Source organism: Aspergillus ibericus, assembly GCF_003184845.1.
Source record: "Aspergillus ibericus CBS 121593 unplaced genomic scaffold BO80scaffold_88, whole genome shotgun sequence".
Lineage (NCBI taxonomy): Eukaryota > Fungi > Ascomycota > Eurotiomycetes > Eurotiales > Aspergillaceae > Aspergillus > Aspergillus ibericus.
Window position 1 is genome coordinate 40,924 of NW_020292186.1, and position 17,502 is coordinate 58,425.

Sequence of the window (17,502 nt, forward strand, 5' to 3'; positions counted from 1 at the left end):
ACGCCCTCTGCAGTCGGGACACCAATCACGGGCGGGGAGCCGGCGGGAAAGTCCCTGGCAGCCGCTGGCCATGCAGAAGAAACTCCAGCCCCGCCTGGCAACGGACGCATGTAATGGCCATGTCTACCTACTACTACTGTGTATGGAGTAGCAGTCCTCTTCCCATCCATGCCAATCAGGCCAATTCTTCCCGCCATTCGACTCGTGCAACCATTGGTGCTCATCGCTTCTCCCTCATTTTAGTTCCAAACTCTTTCCTCGCCAAAGCCGGCGCCTCATCCCCCCTGGTGGCCTATCCTATACATGATGCTACCTAGCTAGCCCACCTCCGGCGTAGCACGGTAATGGTGAACCCATCTCGCAACGCCCCTGGTCAGACGCGGGAGGATCGACTGGCAGTCTGCTTTGCACGCCGCTTTCCTTGTCCCGTTGCTGCATGCTTGTTGGTGTGCCGCTGCTGGAGCCACCGACAGCTCCTCATGCCGGTGGACGGGTCCTATCTGCCCTCGTCCGCTAATTAAGTCATCGAACGCCTTTTTCATCCTATCTCGACGGCATCCTGGCTCACTGGCTCATCGAAGCGCCGTCCACTCCCCTTGGCGCTAGCTCTCGTGAATTGATGGCTGGAGATTTCGATCGACTGTCGCTGCCTTCGGCGACGTCTCAGATTTCATAGGCACTCTGGACACGACCACCCAACGGAGGGAGAGGCTGGCGCCATTGTGGGATTAATAAGAATCAACAGACCAGAGCACGACTGTCAACCTATTCTCGGAAACCATTTTCGTTTTTGGCGTAAATCCTGCAACCGTCTGCCTTTCTCCCTCCCCTCCCCGCCTTCACCCTGGGCTTCTTTTTATCTCTCCCCCTCCACAATTCTTGCCAGCAACGTGGTAGCCTGCGTAGTGCGCTGTCTTCCCTGTCGTTCCACTGCATCATTCTTTGTCTTTCACTTGCATCCTTGTGCGTCTGCCTTCTTGTTCGGTTGCAATCTAGCGCACTATCATTATTATTCCGCCCGCCGTATCCTGCTATATTCTTGTCTTTCCTCGCCACCCAACCACCCCGACACTGCTAGAAGGATCGCTTTCCTGGACGCTTAAAAGGTTGTCTACAACCCGTCTAGCTGCTGTGGCGTTAGGTTTTGAGTCAGATGTCTTTTGAGAGTGCATCCAAGTGTGTCATCTCTACTTGGTAGGCACCTGGAGCAGTGACGTGTTGGCCGTGCTGGCGGGACTACACTGGGTTGCTCAGATTGTCTTCTCTCGTTGTACGTGCCAATGGGAAAATTCTCTTGAGGATTGTTCATCTTGGCCGCACCGAGTCTATTGCCTGTTGTCAAGCCATACTGCCAATCCTGCAACCGTTTGAAGCGACTTGTCGCTAATTGTGCCCACGACACGCATCTCTGGAGGAGTGCTCCACGACAAGATAGGAACCAGGAGGAAAGTAGTTCCAACAGTTTGCTGCGCGATCTCTCAGTCGTGCGGCCAGAAGGATGGTTGAAATACCATGGAACAGAAACCCGGCTCCAGACTCCCGACCTTCGAGAATGAAGCCCGTGGCGCCTCCTATACCGCCGCCGCCGCCACTACCGCCAGCTTCCAATGCTCCGCTTGAGCCATGTGCCTCGACTGCATCGTTGTTTCTCTATGCTCAGGGTTCGGTGATTGTATGCCTTCATCATGATACCCTGGCGCTCGAGCGACGTTTCGAAAACCACCAGGACGACATCAGGTTTATCTATGTGGATAACGTGAGTGAGCGGGGAGCAGGAAGACTGGTGGTCAGCTACGATGCCAGCCAGACAGCAATCGTATGGGATCTGTTCACTGGCAGCGTGCTTGCCAGGTTTGCATCCTTTGAGCAGCTCAAGGTTGCCGCCTGGATGCGGAACGGAAATGTCGTCTTTGGTAAAGCTCCCTCCCTCTTAAGTAAGGCGCAAGCTGACTCCAATAAAGGCAATGAAAAGGGAGATGTCATTATATTCGAACCCTCCACCTCCGAACATATCTCTTGTCGCACGATTTTTGATCCCATCACGGCTCTAGCTCCTGCCACGGACTGTCGGACATACGCTATCGGGTATGTATACCTGGTTGGAGTATAAAACCCGAGGCCTAACGGTTGGCTTAGATACCAGAATGGTTCCATTATGCTCGCAACACTTCACCCAACCTTTAGTATCTTACATACTATGACCACTTCGCGAGGACCCTCGGCGATCATATCACTAGCATGGCATGCATCATCATCTAAGCAAAAGTCCGATATGCTGGCCACTCTGTCGGCCAATGGTGATTTGAGAGTATGGAGCGTGTCAAAGCCCCCCGGAAAAGAGACCCCACGGGTGATACGAGTCCTCAAGCGGACTGACGGCTCTCCTGCATCTGAGCCAAAGTGGATGGCGTGGTCCAAGAACGGGAGGATTGTGCAGTTCCTTGAAGGGCAAGTTGGGTCATGACCATTGCTCTTGAATTGAGAAGCTGACATATCGATAGGGAAACGTGGGCTTGGGACGTCCGGACAAAGCACGTTACATACGAGCCGATCCCCACGATAGACAATCCTCGTGGCTTCGCCAACTATGGGCCAACTGCCACACTCTTCACCCTTGGACCCCAATACACCGTTCAGCAATATGATGTAGATAGCCCCGCGATGGTTGCAAATGTCCAGCACGTCCCAGCCGGGACTTTGCCAGCATCCACAGAACAGCCGAAGCTCCGCACCTTGCAGGATCCCCCCACCATGAGGGAATCGGGTGCCGTGGTCAACGCCCGAAGAACGCCGTTCGACACGAATGGAATTGAAGCCGTCCGGCAACAGCGCGTCGACGTCGGTAGCCCTGTTCCGAGGAGCCACGCCAATTCCGTTACCAATTCTGTTAGCTCCAAGGCATCATCAGGGTATCGGATGCCATTTTCGCCACCCAGTAGGTCCGGTCAGACGACCACATCCTTTTCGTTGACCTCGGCATCTGGGAGAGAAACCCCACAAGCGTCTGGGGCTTCCTACGCCTATGCCTCATCGGTTTCGATGTCGTCCACCAAAAGCTCCCGCGCCGGTTCACGGCTGAGGAATGAAGTGCAGCTGAGTCCGACCGATCAGCCAGCTGACCTATTTCCGTTTACGCGCGCACGCTTGAACGATGTACCTTACGGACACCACCAGCCTCTCGATGAGTCTTGTCTTACTCCAGACGATCTACGGCAGCAGATGCTGAGCGTTGTATTTGGCTTCGACGGGGACATTGATGGATTGATCAGGGATGAGCGTATGTTCAAGCCATCATCGTTACTGATCCTACAATTTTACTGACCATCATCAGTCAGCAATCATCCTCCGGCTAGCCAAAGTGCTATCCTGCTTGCTCAGTGGATAGGTGAATCCGATACAGACAACATGACATCTCTAATCAGCTCGGGGACAGCCTCGATCACTGACTGGATGCTGCTGGCGTTTAGCCAGATGTCCGGGGAATCACAGTCTAACAAGGTTGGCCAGGCTTTGGTCCAGAAGTTGCTGGAAATCGGAGATATACACACCGCAGCCACCATCCTTCTCGGATTGGGGGATAGGAATGACGCCATAGAAGTCTATGTTTCTCAGAACTACTTCATGGAGGCCATCCTGATGACCTGTCTGGTGATGCCTACGGACTGGCAGCGACAATCATATCTGGTTCGCCGATGGGGAGAGCATGTGGTGTCTCACTCTCAGCAACAGCTGGCAATTCGCTGTTTCATGTGTACGGGCGTCGAGCCCTCCGAGCCATGGACGTCTCCCGCCGCCCAGCAGGCCACTTCGTTTGCGGAGGTGATCACAACGCGATCGCCATTGGCATCCCCGGAACCTCCGTATCCGAACCCGGCGAGCCTGATGGTTCCAAGCTCGCAGCCTAAACCGGCTGCTAATGGAAGACCGATGGCAAAGACGCCAGCTCTCAAGCTCATCACTTCGTTTGACTCTCAACAGAGCAATCGGTTCAGATTCCCCGGCTTGAAATCCGATGACAGAACGCCAACCAATGCCCCGGGAGTGACGCCCATCGCAGAATCCGCCGTGATCGAATCTGCTCTGTCTCCGGGTGGGCTTGGATCATACAAGCTGAACAACATTCAGAGCATCAACAATGCGATGAACGGACGCACAAATACCCCTGCGTTTAACAGAAGACGTCTTCCATCGATCGGGGAGACACCGATTGACGTCCATCCTCCTACATTCCCCTCGACGGGTTACAGCAAGCCAGTCGTGGACTATGGGTCGACGTCGGAAAATGACGAAAGCCAGCCTCAAGAACAAGACGGGAATGAAGCGGACGACGACGAACAGCTCGGGTTGCTGTCCTCGGCACGCTATGAGCCCGACGAGTACAAACCAAGCCCCCAGACCGCGGTTCAGGCGACTGCGGACAAGTTTGCCACCATCAAAGGTCTTCCCTCTCCAGCCGCCGGGGTCTTTGAGGCTCTCATGGAACGTTCGGACAGCCGAAATGGCACTCGAGACCGAAAGCCAGATGGCTTGCAGCTGAACCTTGATCACGGCAACTCTTCTCAGACCGACTTGCAGGTTCAGTCCGACATGGCAGCCAGCTTCCGGAGCCCAGCATCAACGCTAAATAGCTTTAGTTCCGCAAGGAGCCCCAGCGTGAGCGGTCGCAGTATCGACCCGTATATCAGTAGCCTAAGCGAAGCGAACTACCACGCAAAGAAGTACCAAGGCCATCGTACTAACGGCCGCGGAAGGCGGAATACGGATGACTCGGTCAGTCAGACCTCTACTCGGCGGTATCACTCCCGGAATACATCCCAAGAGACGCGCGGACGACACGAAAGGAGGTATATCCCGCCCGCCAAGCGCTCACCCTCGTCACCGGTCCCCATGTCCCCGGAGGAGCTGGCTCGAATCAACGCCAATGCCAACAAACCCTCATCTCGAACACGGAGCGCGAGCAGAGTTCGCAAACCACGCTCTCGGAACTCCTCTGAGCGTCGTCAAAACCGTTCGGCCAGCCGAAACACGGCGAATCAGGTCGGTGCCGACAAGAGCGGTCCTGTCACCCGAGGACGCAGCATGGACCGACAAGGGTCGAGTGCCCGGTCACCTTCGTCTCCGTTGCCTGTTTCCAATGCCGATGATGCGTTGAGGCTCGTCACGAGTGATCGTGAACGGCTGCGGACCCGCCAGCGGAGCGGCAGTCGTCGTCCGGACAAGGGGAAGGGGGAGACTTATTCGGAGTCGAAGTGGACCAGAGCGCGATCTCGTAGTCGTCAGGATCCTGAATCACGAGCAGGCGCGGAAGATGCAGCGGAGGTTGCCATCACCAGCAACGTCCAGGATGATAGTTACCTGACTGGCCACAGCGGTGCCAGGAACATGACGGCAGAAGTCTCTCGTGATGTGCCCGCTGCTACCCCCCAGCTTAGTCTTGCTGAGCAGAAGAGAAAGGAGCTTGCCGCAGCCGAGCTTGAAGCACGGCGCCTTTCGCTTGCGCGGAACCCATCAGCGCCGAACATCCCATTCCCCGGCGAGCTGCAGCCCAGTCGCACTCCGCTGGAGAGCCCACCATTTTCGGTCCATGCTTTTGCGCCGCGGACTCCTGGTCGAAACCGGGCTGCTACCAACACAACCAAGGGCTCGCCAGAATACCCGAGCAGCTCCGACTCCAACTCGTCGAGGTCTGGTGTGCCGCTGGGACTGCCTGCGACCCCCAAGGCCATGCGGCATCCGAAATACAACGGCTACGAAGAGACCGCCCCTGTGCCTCCGGTGCCTGACAGCAGCACACTCCTCAGTGATGCCAAGTACCAAGGTGAGGCGGAGCGGATCGGCCGTTCCATGTCGGTCCCAGTCCCAGAGACCCATCAGTCTGGGGCGGTGCCCACCGATCTCCCAATGCATCCAAGATTCAATCCCCGTCTGCCCAGGAGTCGGTCCACCAGTCGCACGCGGGGTATGGGCCGGCCGGACAGTGGTGGATATAGCTATGGCGGCTCTCCGGTGACTGTGAGCATCGAGGAGACCATTGAAAATGCCATGGGGATGCAGGTTGACCCTCCCATCCTGCCGGAGCTCCAACATCTGAACCCACCGCCACCACCCCCTCCTCCGGCCGCTCCTTTGGCCTCTCCCCGTGAGTCTTCGGGGACGATTGACATTGCCATTGACAATGAGGATCTGGGACGATTGCTTCCTCGTGCAATGACGGCTGCGCCGGCTTTTAACATGGATGGTCGCCCGGGGCTGGAGCAGCGCCGGATGTCGTTCGAGCACCGACGGGGACGCAGCGTCAACGAGAGCCTGAGCAGTAAAATCCGCAATCTGGCTCGGATAGGCAGCACCAAGAGCACCGACTCGTGGGTTGCTTCGGATATCCCACTACCGTATGAGAGTGTGATCATCGACGGCCGCATATAGCATTGAGTTACGATTGACGATATGTTTTCCCTGATTCGTTTCTTTCTTTTCTTTCTTTTTCTTTCTTTTCCTCTCATTGAGCACAGCACCTGTGTTGATAGTTGACTGGATACCCTGGCAACACTGATAATGATGGACGTGCAAGGATCATACCAGAGCGATGCACAATAATGGCCTTTTCTTTCGTATCTAAATATGGCCTCGGCGAAAAGTCGTTCCTTGAGTTGATAGCAGCTCTGCAGTACTTAGTGATTAATCGAGTCAGTGCCTGCACTTGTACCTGATACTAGGGACACATTCAAGCGGTTGCTTCAAGCTAAGCAGTGTAATGGGCTTGCTTTCGTGACTGTTAATACAGGTAGGATATCGCTAAACACAAGAGGGGAGGACGTAGAATGACAAGACAACAGCACCAATCCGATCATATACCTCATTCAGTCCCATTTCCCCCACCAATGCCCGTTCTTCTGCTGCGAGCCCTGGAACGCATCCGTCGACATCTTCCGTTCCTGGTCCAGCATGCGATCAAACTCGGCCTGTGCCTGATCGCGCTCGCCGTGGTTCCCGGTCACTGGGACGGGCTGCGAGCTGGACTGGCCTGGCCGAGCAGCTGCATTCTGGCGCTGCTGGGGCTGCTGAGACACGCCCATTCGACTCTGTCTTCGGATCCGAGCCCACGTACTCTCCCCGGGTAGTCTATCCTCCCGATGATCCGGCGCCACGGGGCTCGCATCATCATCGTCCCAGAAGTCGATCCCCTGGTTGTCCTGGGGGACCGGAGCAGGCTGAGGTTCAGCCTCCTTCTGTCGACCCCATGTTGCCGTCCTCGTGCTATACCTCGATTTCTCCTCTGACACTGACCCAGCCTCTGACATCGACCCCAACCCCGACTCCACGCCACTCTCCTGCGCCTGCTCTCCCCCCTCCCTCTCCCCCACCCCCACCGGCCCCGAAAACGACGACACCTTCCCCATCTTCTCCTCCTTGACCCTCTGTAAATCCTCCCAAAACCCCTTCAACCTCTCATCCCCCGCCACAGCCTGATAATTCTTCACCGCACAATACGTCCCGACCGCCCAATCCGCCACCAACATCCACATCGCCATACGAAACACGCCCCCCGCAACCGCTATCGCACACCCCCTCGGATCCACCGACGCATAATGTCTCACCGCCAAGATCAGATCCCTCGGTGACGGCACCCATTTCCCCGCCCTCTTCCCCTGGCCAAAATACGTGTCCCATTCCGGTGTATTCTTCGTCTTGTAATAACACGCGGTGGCTGCCGCTGTGGCGCCGATCGGGATCCCCACGGCTTTGTGGTACAGGAGCCGGGTTGAGGATTCCACGAAGACGTCGGTTTCGGGTTGCGTGAGGCGTCGGTGGATGGCCTTTTCTTGGTGTGAGAGGGTGCGGATGATGGTGTCTTGCGCGATTCGTGCCCAGGGTTGTGGGCCCACGAAGTGTAGCCAGAGGGTTATGGCGTCGGGGCGGACGATTAGTTCGGGGCGGATTTTGTTGGGGTGGAATTGGGCGTAGGGGTCTGTGTTGCCGGTGGTGGTGGTGTCGAAGAAAGGCATGGTGGTGGTGCCTGTCGTGGTGTGTGGTGAGGTGAGGTGAGGTGATGAAGCTGATGGATGTGAACGTCAGGTAGTTAACTACTGTGCTGGGTTGTGCGGATTAGTCAGCGGGGTTGTGCTGGATCTTTGAAGGATAGCGAATCTTGTCTATTAAAGTACTCGTAGTTAGAGCTAGATCGGCTTGACCTGACTAGTGATACGTGTCTGATGTCTGTAACAGTTACCATGACCGGCTCATAGTATAAAAATATGAATAGTGTACGAGTTATGTGTGTACTCAGGGCGTAGTTAGCATCTAGAATCTAGATTGATGAGACTAATATGGTATCTGCTTCGAATAGCTACTATCAAAGGCTATGATATCCTCATCCACGGATCCATACATTATCCTCTGCTATCTCAATTACCAGAAGAATCCCTCCACTCCCAGAATATCACTCATATGTCCCGGTACACAGTCCTCTACTGAATAAGGTATCACCACCTCTCCACATACGGTCTCAAATCCAACTCAAACCCAAACGTCGTACGCGGCTGCGTATGCAAATGCCAGTATGACTCGGCAATCTATCATCATCATCAGTACTCAACACCACCCAACCTTCCCCCCCAAAACTCCAAGAAAGACAAGAGAAAAGGAAACACTTACAGCCCCCGGATCCAACTTGGCATCCTCCTTCTCAAACACCCACCCCTTCGTCCTCGGAATATCAATCACCCCATCAATAATCACATGCGCGACATGAATGCCCTTGGGCCCGAATTCCCTCGCCAGGGACTGCGCCAACGCACGCAGGGCAAACTTCCCCGCCGCGAAGGAGGCAAAGTTCGCCGACCCTTTCAGACTAGCCGTTGCGCCGGTGAAAATGAGAGTCGGTGGGTGTTCGGTTGCTGTAGGATTGAAGAGAGGAAGAACGTGTTGGGCGAAGTTGAATGCTCCTTTTCTGTACCCATCCCCTCTCTATCAGCACTCCTCCCCAAAATCACATTCCCAAAGAAAAAAGATAGGGCATGGGAGGCATACCCCTGACTCTCAAACCCTCCCCCAAACTCCTCCTCAGTAAGTTCCAAAAACGGCTTTCTGACGAACCCACCCCCCGAGTTGAACACCGCCGCGGCGAGCGTCGCACCACTGAATTGGGATTTGATTTGCTCGAAGGCGGATTTCACCCCGGCGCTGTCGGATAAGTCCGTGCTGATGCCGGTGGCTTGGCCGCCTGTGGAGTTGATTTCGTCGACGACACCTTGGTAGTTTGCGGGGTTGCGGGCGAGGACCACGATTGGGTAGGATTTGGCGAAGCGGCGCGCGATGGAGGCGCCCTGTTTTTTTTTTTTTTTTTTGTTAGTTGGGTTTGGTTGGTGGTGAGGGGGAGGGGGGGAGGGATGTACAGTGCCTGGGCCGACGCCGGCGATGATGGCGAAGGGTTTGGTGGCCATTTTGATTCTATATGAGTGGTGGAGAATGAGTTAGGAGAGTTGGGATGTGGAGAGAGGGGTTGAATGAGGGGATGAGGGATCACTTATAGTTGGATAGTCTCATGTCGTCATTTGGGTCGGGCTTCTTGTCATGCCGAGATTAGAAATCAAAGCATCGGTCATCTAATCAACCAGATTATTAGTCAGACTGCTGTTATCAGAGTAGCATGTTCATGTTAATATCGAAGTAGATACAGCTATCTTAGGTATAGCTATTCTCCGGCGTAGTGGTGTTTTGTTTACTTGATCAGGTGGACTGGTGGACCGGTATCTGTATCTGCCCCAGGCATCCAAGCTTATCGATAAGAGCTGATAAGATTTCTCAACCAGCTTTTTTTCTCTCCGCATCTCATCCATCTCATCTCCATCTCCATCTCTTTATCCCTCCATTTCTCTAATGCAACTACTACCCAATACACACCACCATACCCTTCAACATTGGAATCACCGACCATGGCAACCCCCGACTCCCCCCTCTCCGACCTCTGCTCAATCTGGTCCGTTCCCCATTCACCCATCCCCATCCCCATCCCCATCTCCATCTCCAACCCCTAAGAACCACCACTAACAAAGTACAGCCACATCCAACCCCCCAAATACCGCTGTCCCCGATGCAACACCCGCACCTGCTCCCTCCCCTGCACACGCCGCCACAAACTCTGGTCCCAATGTTCCGGCATCCGCGACCCAGCCGCCTACCTCCGACGCAACGAACTCGCCACCGAAGCTGCCTTCGATCGGGACTTTAACTTCATCACGGGGATTGAGCGCTCGATTGAGCGCGCGGGTCGGGACGCTGAGAATCGAGGGATTGGGGTGGGGGAGGGGTCGGGGTATGTGAGGGATTTGGCGGTCGTGGGGTTGGAGGGGGAAATTCAGGGTGATAATGGGGGGAAGAGGAAGAGGGGGCAAGATGGTGGTGGAACAAAAGGGGAAATTGGGTTTTTGAGACGGGTGGAAAAGGCGGGGGTCAAGGTGGTTAGGGCGCCCAAGGGGATGAGTCGGAGTAAGAGTAATGCGTCGAGGTGGTTGGTTAAGTATGTTTTTTTTCTCCCTTCTGTGGTTTGCGTTGGGGTGGGATGGTAGACTGACTTGTCTAGGAATCAGTGTTTGGTGTGGACGGTCGAGTGGATCATGGGCAATGAAAAGAGGTTGAGGAGTTGTCATGAGACGTCCACGATTGCGGATTCTTATGATCGCATGTTTCCGAGGCCAAAGGAGATTGCAGAGCAAAACCAGACAGAGAAGCCCGAGCAGGAACTCACCGGAGAGGCCTCGGACTCGGCTCAAGATCCAGCTTCTACGGACACTACCCAGCCGACAAATACGCCAGACGTTCAGACCGACACTCAGCCAGAAACAGCAGATGCTACAACTGCCGATACACTACCAGCAACTCCCCACCGCGACGTCTACTTTTACCTCCATCGTCCACGCACCGCTACGAAGCAGCCGGTCCTGATCCCTCTGTCCCCAGAACTGACCATCACGGCTGCCCTATGTGATCACACCGTCCTGGAGTTCCCTACAATCTACGTGCTGCCAGACTCACCTGATGCCCTACATGCCCAGGACTCCAAGTACCTCCTCGAGGAAGACTACCTCCGCACACACCAGTCCGCAGACGACACCAGCGAAGACGCGGCCGAGGACACTCAACTACCCCCCGGTGCTATCGACCTAGGAGGCGTCGACGAGAAAAAGGTGCTGGAAGTACTCCAGAAGGATCTGTTCGAACCTTCGACAGCCCCATAGGCATGGTCTATGACCATAGTCATGACGGGATACATGTACATTTACCTTGTTTATCATGGCGACTGAGCCGGTAGAACCGTGCTCATACTTCCACCTCTAATAATCAAACTCGGAGCATTGTAGGCAGCGAGGCTCGATCGATGCGCATACGTAGCTACTCGAGAATCGACCCGTCGACGGATCGAATCTATGCTTGGTCAATACCACGGTCAATTCACTCAAATCAATCCAAAAATATATACGCTAAATCGACTCCAAATAACTCCAATGGGGTATCACATGAACCTTATGCCAAAAGATACAGGACGCCTTCCGATGCTGTCGGGCATCACCCGTCGTAAGTGGCTAGAAGCCTAAGGCCATCGGCCTGTGTGTATCTGATATATCCGGCAGTGGCTTACTGCCTAGATCAGCGGCTTCGGCCCAGATGTTATCGCTGTTAGCGAGTAGTCGCCTCAAGCCCCTGGTACTATGGCAGCCGTTCAGCAACTCCGCAGCCTCGATTGATCGATGGCGCGATTAGCCGCAAGGAACGGCCTCCCATAGTATACCTCTGCAGTGCAGTCAGGGCGATTCTGAGGCGACATGAGATACACAGCTGCATTGCGTAGTCCGAATGTAATATCCATCATGTCTGCGGGCTCGTAGCATCAGACGCGGTGTCTGGAAGCTCAGGGTCTTCCATCTTCTCGGCACGATCCGAGAAAGACACGATCTCAGTGGCGATCGTGTTCGGCAAGGTTCGCTCATCCTCCTCGACCTTGCCATTGCGAGAGCTGGCTTTGGACTCCGTGGGCGACTGATTTGTCCGCTCGGAGCGGTTCGACTTGAGCCGGATCCGGCCCCGCTCCAATGCTCGTAGGATGGTCCCGACTTCCTCGGAAACAAACCCACGAAGCTTGCTGATCGTGTCATCGGACACGTCCGAGTGCACGTTCCAGCCAAGCTTGTCCGACTCTTCCGAAGTCAAAGACTTGGACTCCAGAGAGGGTCCAGTGACGAGTCGCTTCAAAGTGGTCGGAGACACGGTAGGCCGGCGGGGTATCTTGCCCGGCTTTTCCTTGCTAGAGGTCGCCGAAACAACCTCCTCCTGCTGGCGTTTGGGTGGACGAGGGATGGCCGCATTCGGTCCTTCGCCCACTTCATTTCGAATCTTATAATATACCAACCCCAAAGTAGCAGCCAAGGCCTGGTGTGCAGCCTCGGGGTACAAGCGAACGGCTTCTGCCCGACTCAGATTGGACGGATAGTCACTGGAATCGCTCGAGTCGCTATCGCTGGCAAACAGCGATGGCTCCTGATGCATGCGGCCCCAGTACTCATATCCTCCAAGCTGGTAGAAATCGGCCAGTTGCACCAACCGGTTAACTATATCCGTTAGACGCTTCTTCATCCGGTGCACAGGTTGCACTTACGTCGACTCCGCTTTTTCAAACACCAAAATCGCCACACGGTGCGAGGGAAATATTCGGGCCATTGCAACGATCCGTCATCTTCCACAACCGGAACAGGCGTGATCGGGGCATGTGTCGTATGGGCCAACGAGTTGAAACGGACCCGCTCGGAGTGCTTCATGCGGGCTTCGATGAGAGAGAACCTGTTGAACACTGAAGTCAGATGTCGTGATGTCTCATGTTGCAGAGTGATCAAATCTGTGCGAAGTTGACTAATGGTCGCATGTAGCTTGCTGATCTCCACGCGACATCCGCAGACGTCGGTCTGCAGATGTTCAACATCGGACTGAATCTGGTCGACATTCTTGGACAAGCGGTCGACGTCGCTGCGAAGGAAGACGGTCTCGTTGCCGTTCTGGCCGATGCTAGACTTGAGCTGGGAGATTCCCGACTTCAACTGGTCGAAATCCGTCTTCAGGGCCACCACGTTCAGATCGATACGGTTGGAAACGGTCCGGTTGGCTTCAAATTCACGGCGGATGTGTTCGTCTTCGCGGTTGCGTCGGTCAACGTAGCCATCCTTTGTCAGCACGCTGGAGCGTAGCTCAAGCAAGCGGGAGTCCAAGAAGGTCAAACGGTCGTGGATATGCGAGAGGGTCGGGTCTGTTAGGGCTGAAGGAGTGCTTTCGTGGATGAGGGATAGCCTAGGGCTGGAGACGGGTATAGACATGCTCGACGTGCGAGAGAGACTGCGTTCGAGCGTTGTGGTCATGATGGGCGAAAGGGGGAGACGCGGTAGTACGTTAAATAGGCGTGATGGGCAGACTCAAACACTCGTCAACTGAGTTTAGATCGATATGAGGAGCATTTTGCCCACGGTTTCGAGATGGGTTCGAGATGATTGTGGGGGCTTGCGATGGATTGTGGAGGTTGGAAAGGCGATGGCTGGGCGTTGTGAGAGACGAGCGACCGGGAGAGAGGCAGAAGCGGGTTCCAGGCAAAAGCGGCCCCTCGCGGCCTGCGTTTCTTCGTGGCACCCAACCGGGTGCGCCTGACCTCGGTCGCCTCCGCTTCCCAACAGAACTTGTGGCAGCATGATTCATTATGTTAGGATATGGTATCATGATATCCCGGCTTCAGATCGGTTGTCTCCAAGCTTCATTGATCATGAATTTTTATAGTGTTGATTGACCCATTGGGGATGTTTTGGCGAGAGGCAGAGATGACAATACGTGATACGATCGGTGACAAGACGGTCTCGCAGCAACTCGGCGGCTTGGCAGTCACACTGCATCCAGTGACGCAAGGCAGCCAATCAATTTTTTTAATGGCTATCTCGCCACCCGTGTTGGAGAGGAATCTGGCTTGTTCATTGGAAGACACAAATAACCTCCGGGCAGGCCTCAGCGTCATCCTTTCCAGGTTCGTTTTATATACCGTCTCGGTAAGATTGGATACACGACGAATACAATGAAGGCCTCATCCTTCAGAGATGGAGATGGCGCCTCGTTGACATGGATCAAGCATCGCTGACTCGATTTGAAATCTCTGCGGAGTGTCCGGAACTGTGGTCTGAAAACACGAGAAAGGTTTGCATCAGCGCTATACAACTGCAGCTCCAGTGATCGTGCTTTGGATGACACCCCTCCTCTTGCGAAAGGGCTTCCTTCCATTCATTATGCCCTCCAATGAGTGACGCATCTGAGACGTCCAACCAACAGGTGCTGGGGTGGGCCTTTGTTGGCAGGGTCGCCTTGGACTGCAGCAGTACAGCGTGGCGCGGCCAGCTGTCGTAGGAGTACTCTATATACTCGATCACTCCGTGGTTGTGACTGGACGCAGTGCCAGTCTCGGTCAGCTTCCTCCATACACCAGAGGCAGTGGCTGATACCATTCAAATGAACTGCAGTACATCTGGAAGTACTATGAAACAGTCTCACACGTCGTATCTCAAGCCATGGTTCCGGTCTCTCGATCGCGTGGGCTTCTCAACCACAAGACTGAAGCAGAGGATAAGGGCTAATTGCTCATCATAAGGGCTGTCTAGATACCATCCCTGACTTCAGACGAGTCCCAAGTTCAGACCAGAGACCGACCGTAGCGTAGGCTGTGGCTTGCAAGCACTCACTCGTCCTCGGACTATTTCTAGCATATCTTGACAGCCCAGATGCGTTATGCTTTAGGTGATGGTCCTTGTACTGCAATCCTATGTCTGTTTGCTCTCATTGTCAGCACGAGCGGCCTGTTACATAGCTAGAGATCTAACAGGGTTAATATTCAGACACAAGCCGGGAATCACTGACGTCTATCGGGCTTCTCCATCGATACCATTCCTTAGGACAGGCTTGATCGGTGCACTTCTAAAGAATCACGAGACAGGTATGTCTTCAAGCGACAAGCTGAGGCAAAAAACCACCTTTAAGACCGTGGAATAGTGGTGGTGAGCCTAAAGCCAGCAGTGTAGTAACAAGTGAAGATTGGCCAGACATCGTGAGGCTACACACGTCCGTCCGCAGCCTACTGAACGAACTATATACCAGTCAACAAACACACACAGCGTAAATTCCCCAACCCTCTCACAAAGCTCATAGTTCCATATCCAGAACATTGCCCCTATGTTCCCACCGCCATCTACTGGGCTAGAATTATGCGCGCAAACGGTGGGGTGTCCGAAAGTGATTCTGGGGGGATCCCATCTCCATACAAAGTGGGCCAGTTTGACATCGTCCCCAACAGCTGAGTTTTCTCCTCATATACTGCTACTAAGTGATTTCTAACAGCCATATGAATAACCCAGTGACTTCCTTCAGCCCAAAATGAGCCCAGCGAAGTTCTTGTTGATGGAAGTGACCGCCATGACGCACCTTCCATGTCAACAAATCCATCCACCACCATCAGACATCCACCGTCTTGACAACACCCTCCAGACTCCTCATCGCACCTATTATTCATACTAAATCACTCATCCATATTATCACGATGAAGCTCATACTGCCCTACCTCCTGCCTAGTCTCTCTATCCTAGCCACCCCCGCAACCGCAGGATCTATACCACAACCACAATCACAATCACCCACAACGCAACCCACCAACGACCCCCATTCCCTCTGCGACTGCTACCTCACTACCGGCCAGGAGCAAAGCTACTTCACGCACTACAAATTTTGGGACTTTCGCAAAGTCACACTCCCGCAAACAATTGAGACCACCCAAGCAGACCCCGCCAACCCCCAAAACTCCTACGACCTGCAAACCTACCCTCTCGCCAAATCTCCTTTCAGCCATGACTGGCGTGCCCAGACCTGGGACCGAGATGCAACCCCCATCAGCCCAGTACCTATGGTAAACACAGACCGCAATGTCTTCCTCCTCAAAGACCCAGCCAGCACATCAAACAACTCGCGGTCGTCGTTCCTCGTGCTCCGCACGACCCGATTCGCAGATCACGCCTCCACTGCTGAAGTGGAAGGCCTGTTCGGATACATCTATCATTGTTCGCTTCGGATGCGCCTGCGGATGATGTCGAGGGATGCTATTGTGCAGCAGGCGGCGGTTCCCAGCACCGGCATAGCAGTGAATCCTCCAGCTCAAGCTCAAGCAGTACCTCGAGGAAGCTGTGCTGGGATCTTCACCTATCGATCAGCGGTCTGTGAGTCGGACATCGAGATCCTGACCTCGGAGGATCCACATACCGTTCACTATGCCAATCAGCCGGATTATGATCCTATTTCGGATACATCAATCCCCGGGGCGAGTTCGATAGTTAATCTGTCGACGCCGTGGACGTCGTGGGTGACACATCGCTTAGATTGGCTCCCGAATATGTCCGCGTGGTATGCCGATGACAAGTTGCAGAGTAACAGTACTTACTCGATTCCGGACCGCCCGAGTATCGTGGCCATGAACCTGTGGAGTAACGGGGGCAATTGGTCCGGCGATATGAGGGTCGGGGATAGTGTGTATATGGGCATTGAGTGGATCGAGCTGCTGTATAATGTCACCAAAGCTGATCAGGATCTTCCCATCAAGGACCACCCCGGACACAGAGTTCATTATCGCCGGCCCCTGGACCTGGCTTCAATGGGAGATGGCATCCCAGACAGCTCAGCAGAAGCTCCGCGTGATTATGTCGACCTGCAGACGGCGAAGAAGAGTGGATGCCAAAGACCCTGCCGAGTTGATCAGTGGCATCATGCATGTGGTGCTTTTGAACCTGCCTCCTAGAGTCCGCTCCTAGTTTTACGCCTGCAATCATAGTCAAATTTTGTTACCTTGGGAACTCATTGTAGATGGTAGATGGTCGTATTGTTCTATAGTGTGAACCAGTGTCTCAGCGTCTGTCCGAGTCCTCTATTTGGAATTATCTTCTACTGCCTTACAATTGGACTCCAGCAATGTAGTACATGTAATGATGTATTGTTACTCGCGCATGCCTCGATACAAAACGTCTGGCTCAGTCGGCCCTGTACACACGAATAGAGGCAGCAGTAAATACATGCGTGATGCCAATGATCCATCACAACTCCCTGCTTCCCAATCCCATCACCATGCTCAATCCAAAAACAATCCGTAAACATGCATGTCAGGAGCTGTAGCTCGACTGACGGGGTATCCATACATGACAATGCTCAACGCTGACAAGTTCACTCATAGAAATGCAAGCCATGCCCCTGGCCCCTGGCCATCTTTCCCATGCCCTCTCGTGGCCTGTACTCCCAACCCAAACCCAGTCCGCAGAAACGACACCAAGGCGCAAAGCGCAAACAGCAAACACACACAGAGAAGCACAAACGCCCGGACAGGATGTGGATTTTTCTTTTCTTTTTGTCTCCCCGCTCTTTTTGTGGTTTTCCCCCTCTTTTTTTTTTTTTTTT

General features: G+C 54.2%; 6 protein-coding genes across 6 annotated transcripts; 3 read left to right on the forward strand and 3 right to left on the reverse strand.

Moving 5' to 3' along the window:
• The first annotated feature begins 1,404 nt into the window (after window positions 1-1,404).
• Window positions 1,405-6,640, forward strand: BO80DRAFT_281421 (WD40 repeat domain-containing protein). Its single transcript, XM_025714933.1, has 5 exons — window positions 1,405-1,913; window positions 1,962-2,085; window positions 2,137-2,448; window positions 2,502-3,277; window positions 3,332-6,640. The coding sequence occupies exons 1-5, from the start codon at window positions 1,499-1,501 to the stop codon at window positions 6,421-6,423; spliced, it is 4,719 nt and encodes a 1,572-aa protein (XP_025569377.1). The 5' UTR covers window positions 1,405-1,498; the 3' UTR covers window positions 6,424-6,640.
• Window positions 6,563-7,364, reverse strand: BO80DRAFT_430231 (putative endo-1,3(4)-beta-glucanase). The gene has a single exon (XM_025720664.1). The coding sequence runs from the start codon at window positions 7,296-7,298 to the stop codon at window positions 6,858-6,860; it is 441 nt and encodes a 146-aa protein (XP_025569378.1). The 5' UTR covers window positions 7,299-7,364; the 3' UTR covers window positions 6,563-6,857.
• Window positions 7,365-8,327: 963 nt separating this feature from the next.
• Window positions 8,328-9,484, reverse strand: BO80DRAFT_430232 (oxidoreductase, short chain dehydrogenase/reductase family). The gene is made up of 4 exons (XM_025720665.1): window positions 9,393-9,484; window positions 9,028-9,323; window positions 8,653-8,947; window positions 8,328-8,570 (listed from the first exon to the last, which is right to left on the reverse strand). Exons 1-4 carry the CDS (start codon window positions 9,438-9,440, stop codon window positions 8,481-8,483), a joined length of 729 nt encoding a protein of 242 aa, XP_025569379.1. The 5' UTR covers window positions 9,441-9,484; the 3' UTR covers window positions 8,328-8,480.
• A 282-nt stretch (window positions 9,485-9,766) lies between these two features.
• Window positions 9,767-11,347, forward strand: BO80DRAFT_430233 (zinc finger HIT domain-containing protein). Its single transcript, XM_025720666.1, has 3 exons — window positions 9,767-9,976; window positions 10,058-10,516; window positions 10,580-11,347. Exons 1-3 carry the CDS (start codon window positions 9,933-9,935, stop codon window positions 11,232-11,234), a joined length of 1,158 nt encoding a protein of 385 aa, XP_025569380.1. The 5' UTR covers window positions 9,767-9,932; the 3' UTR covers window positions 11,235-11,347.
• Window positions 11,348-11,420: 73 nt separating this feature from the next.
• On the reverse strand, window positions 11,421-13,743 carry BO80DRAFT_430235 (uncharacterized protein). Its single transcript, XM_025720667.1, has 2 exons — window positions 12,650-13,743; window positions 11,421-12,602 (listed from the first exon to the last, which is right to left on the reverse strand). The coding sequence occupies exons 1-2, from the start codon at window positions 13,398-13,400 to the stop codon at window positions 11,863-11,865; spliced, it is 1,491 nt and encodes a 496-aa protein (XP_025569381.1). The 5' UTR covers window positions 13,401-13,743; the 3' UTR covers window positions 11,421-11,862.
• Window positions 13,744-15,607: 1,864 nt separating this feature from the next.
• BO80DRAFT_469737 (glycoside hydrolase family 16 protein) lies at window positions 15,608-16,852 on the forward strand (the record flags this gene model as incomplete). The annotated part of the gene is made up of 1 exon (XM_025723035.1): window positions 15,608-16,852. The coding sequence occupies one exon, from the start codon at window positions 15,608-15,610 to the stop codon at window positions 16,850-16,852; it is 1,245 nt and encodes a 414-aa protein (XP_025569382.1).
• Window positions 16,853-17,502: the final 650 nt, after the last annotated feature.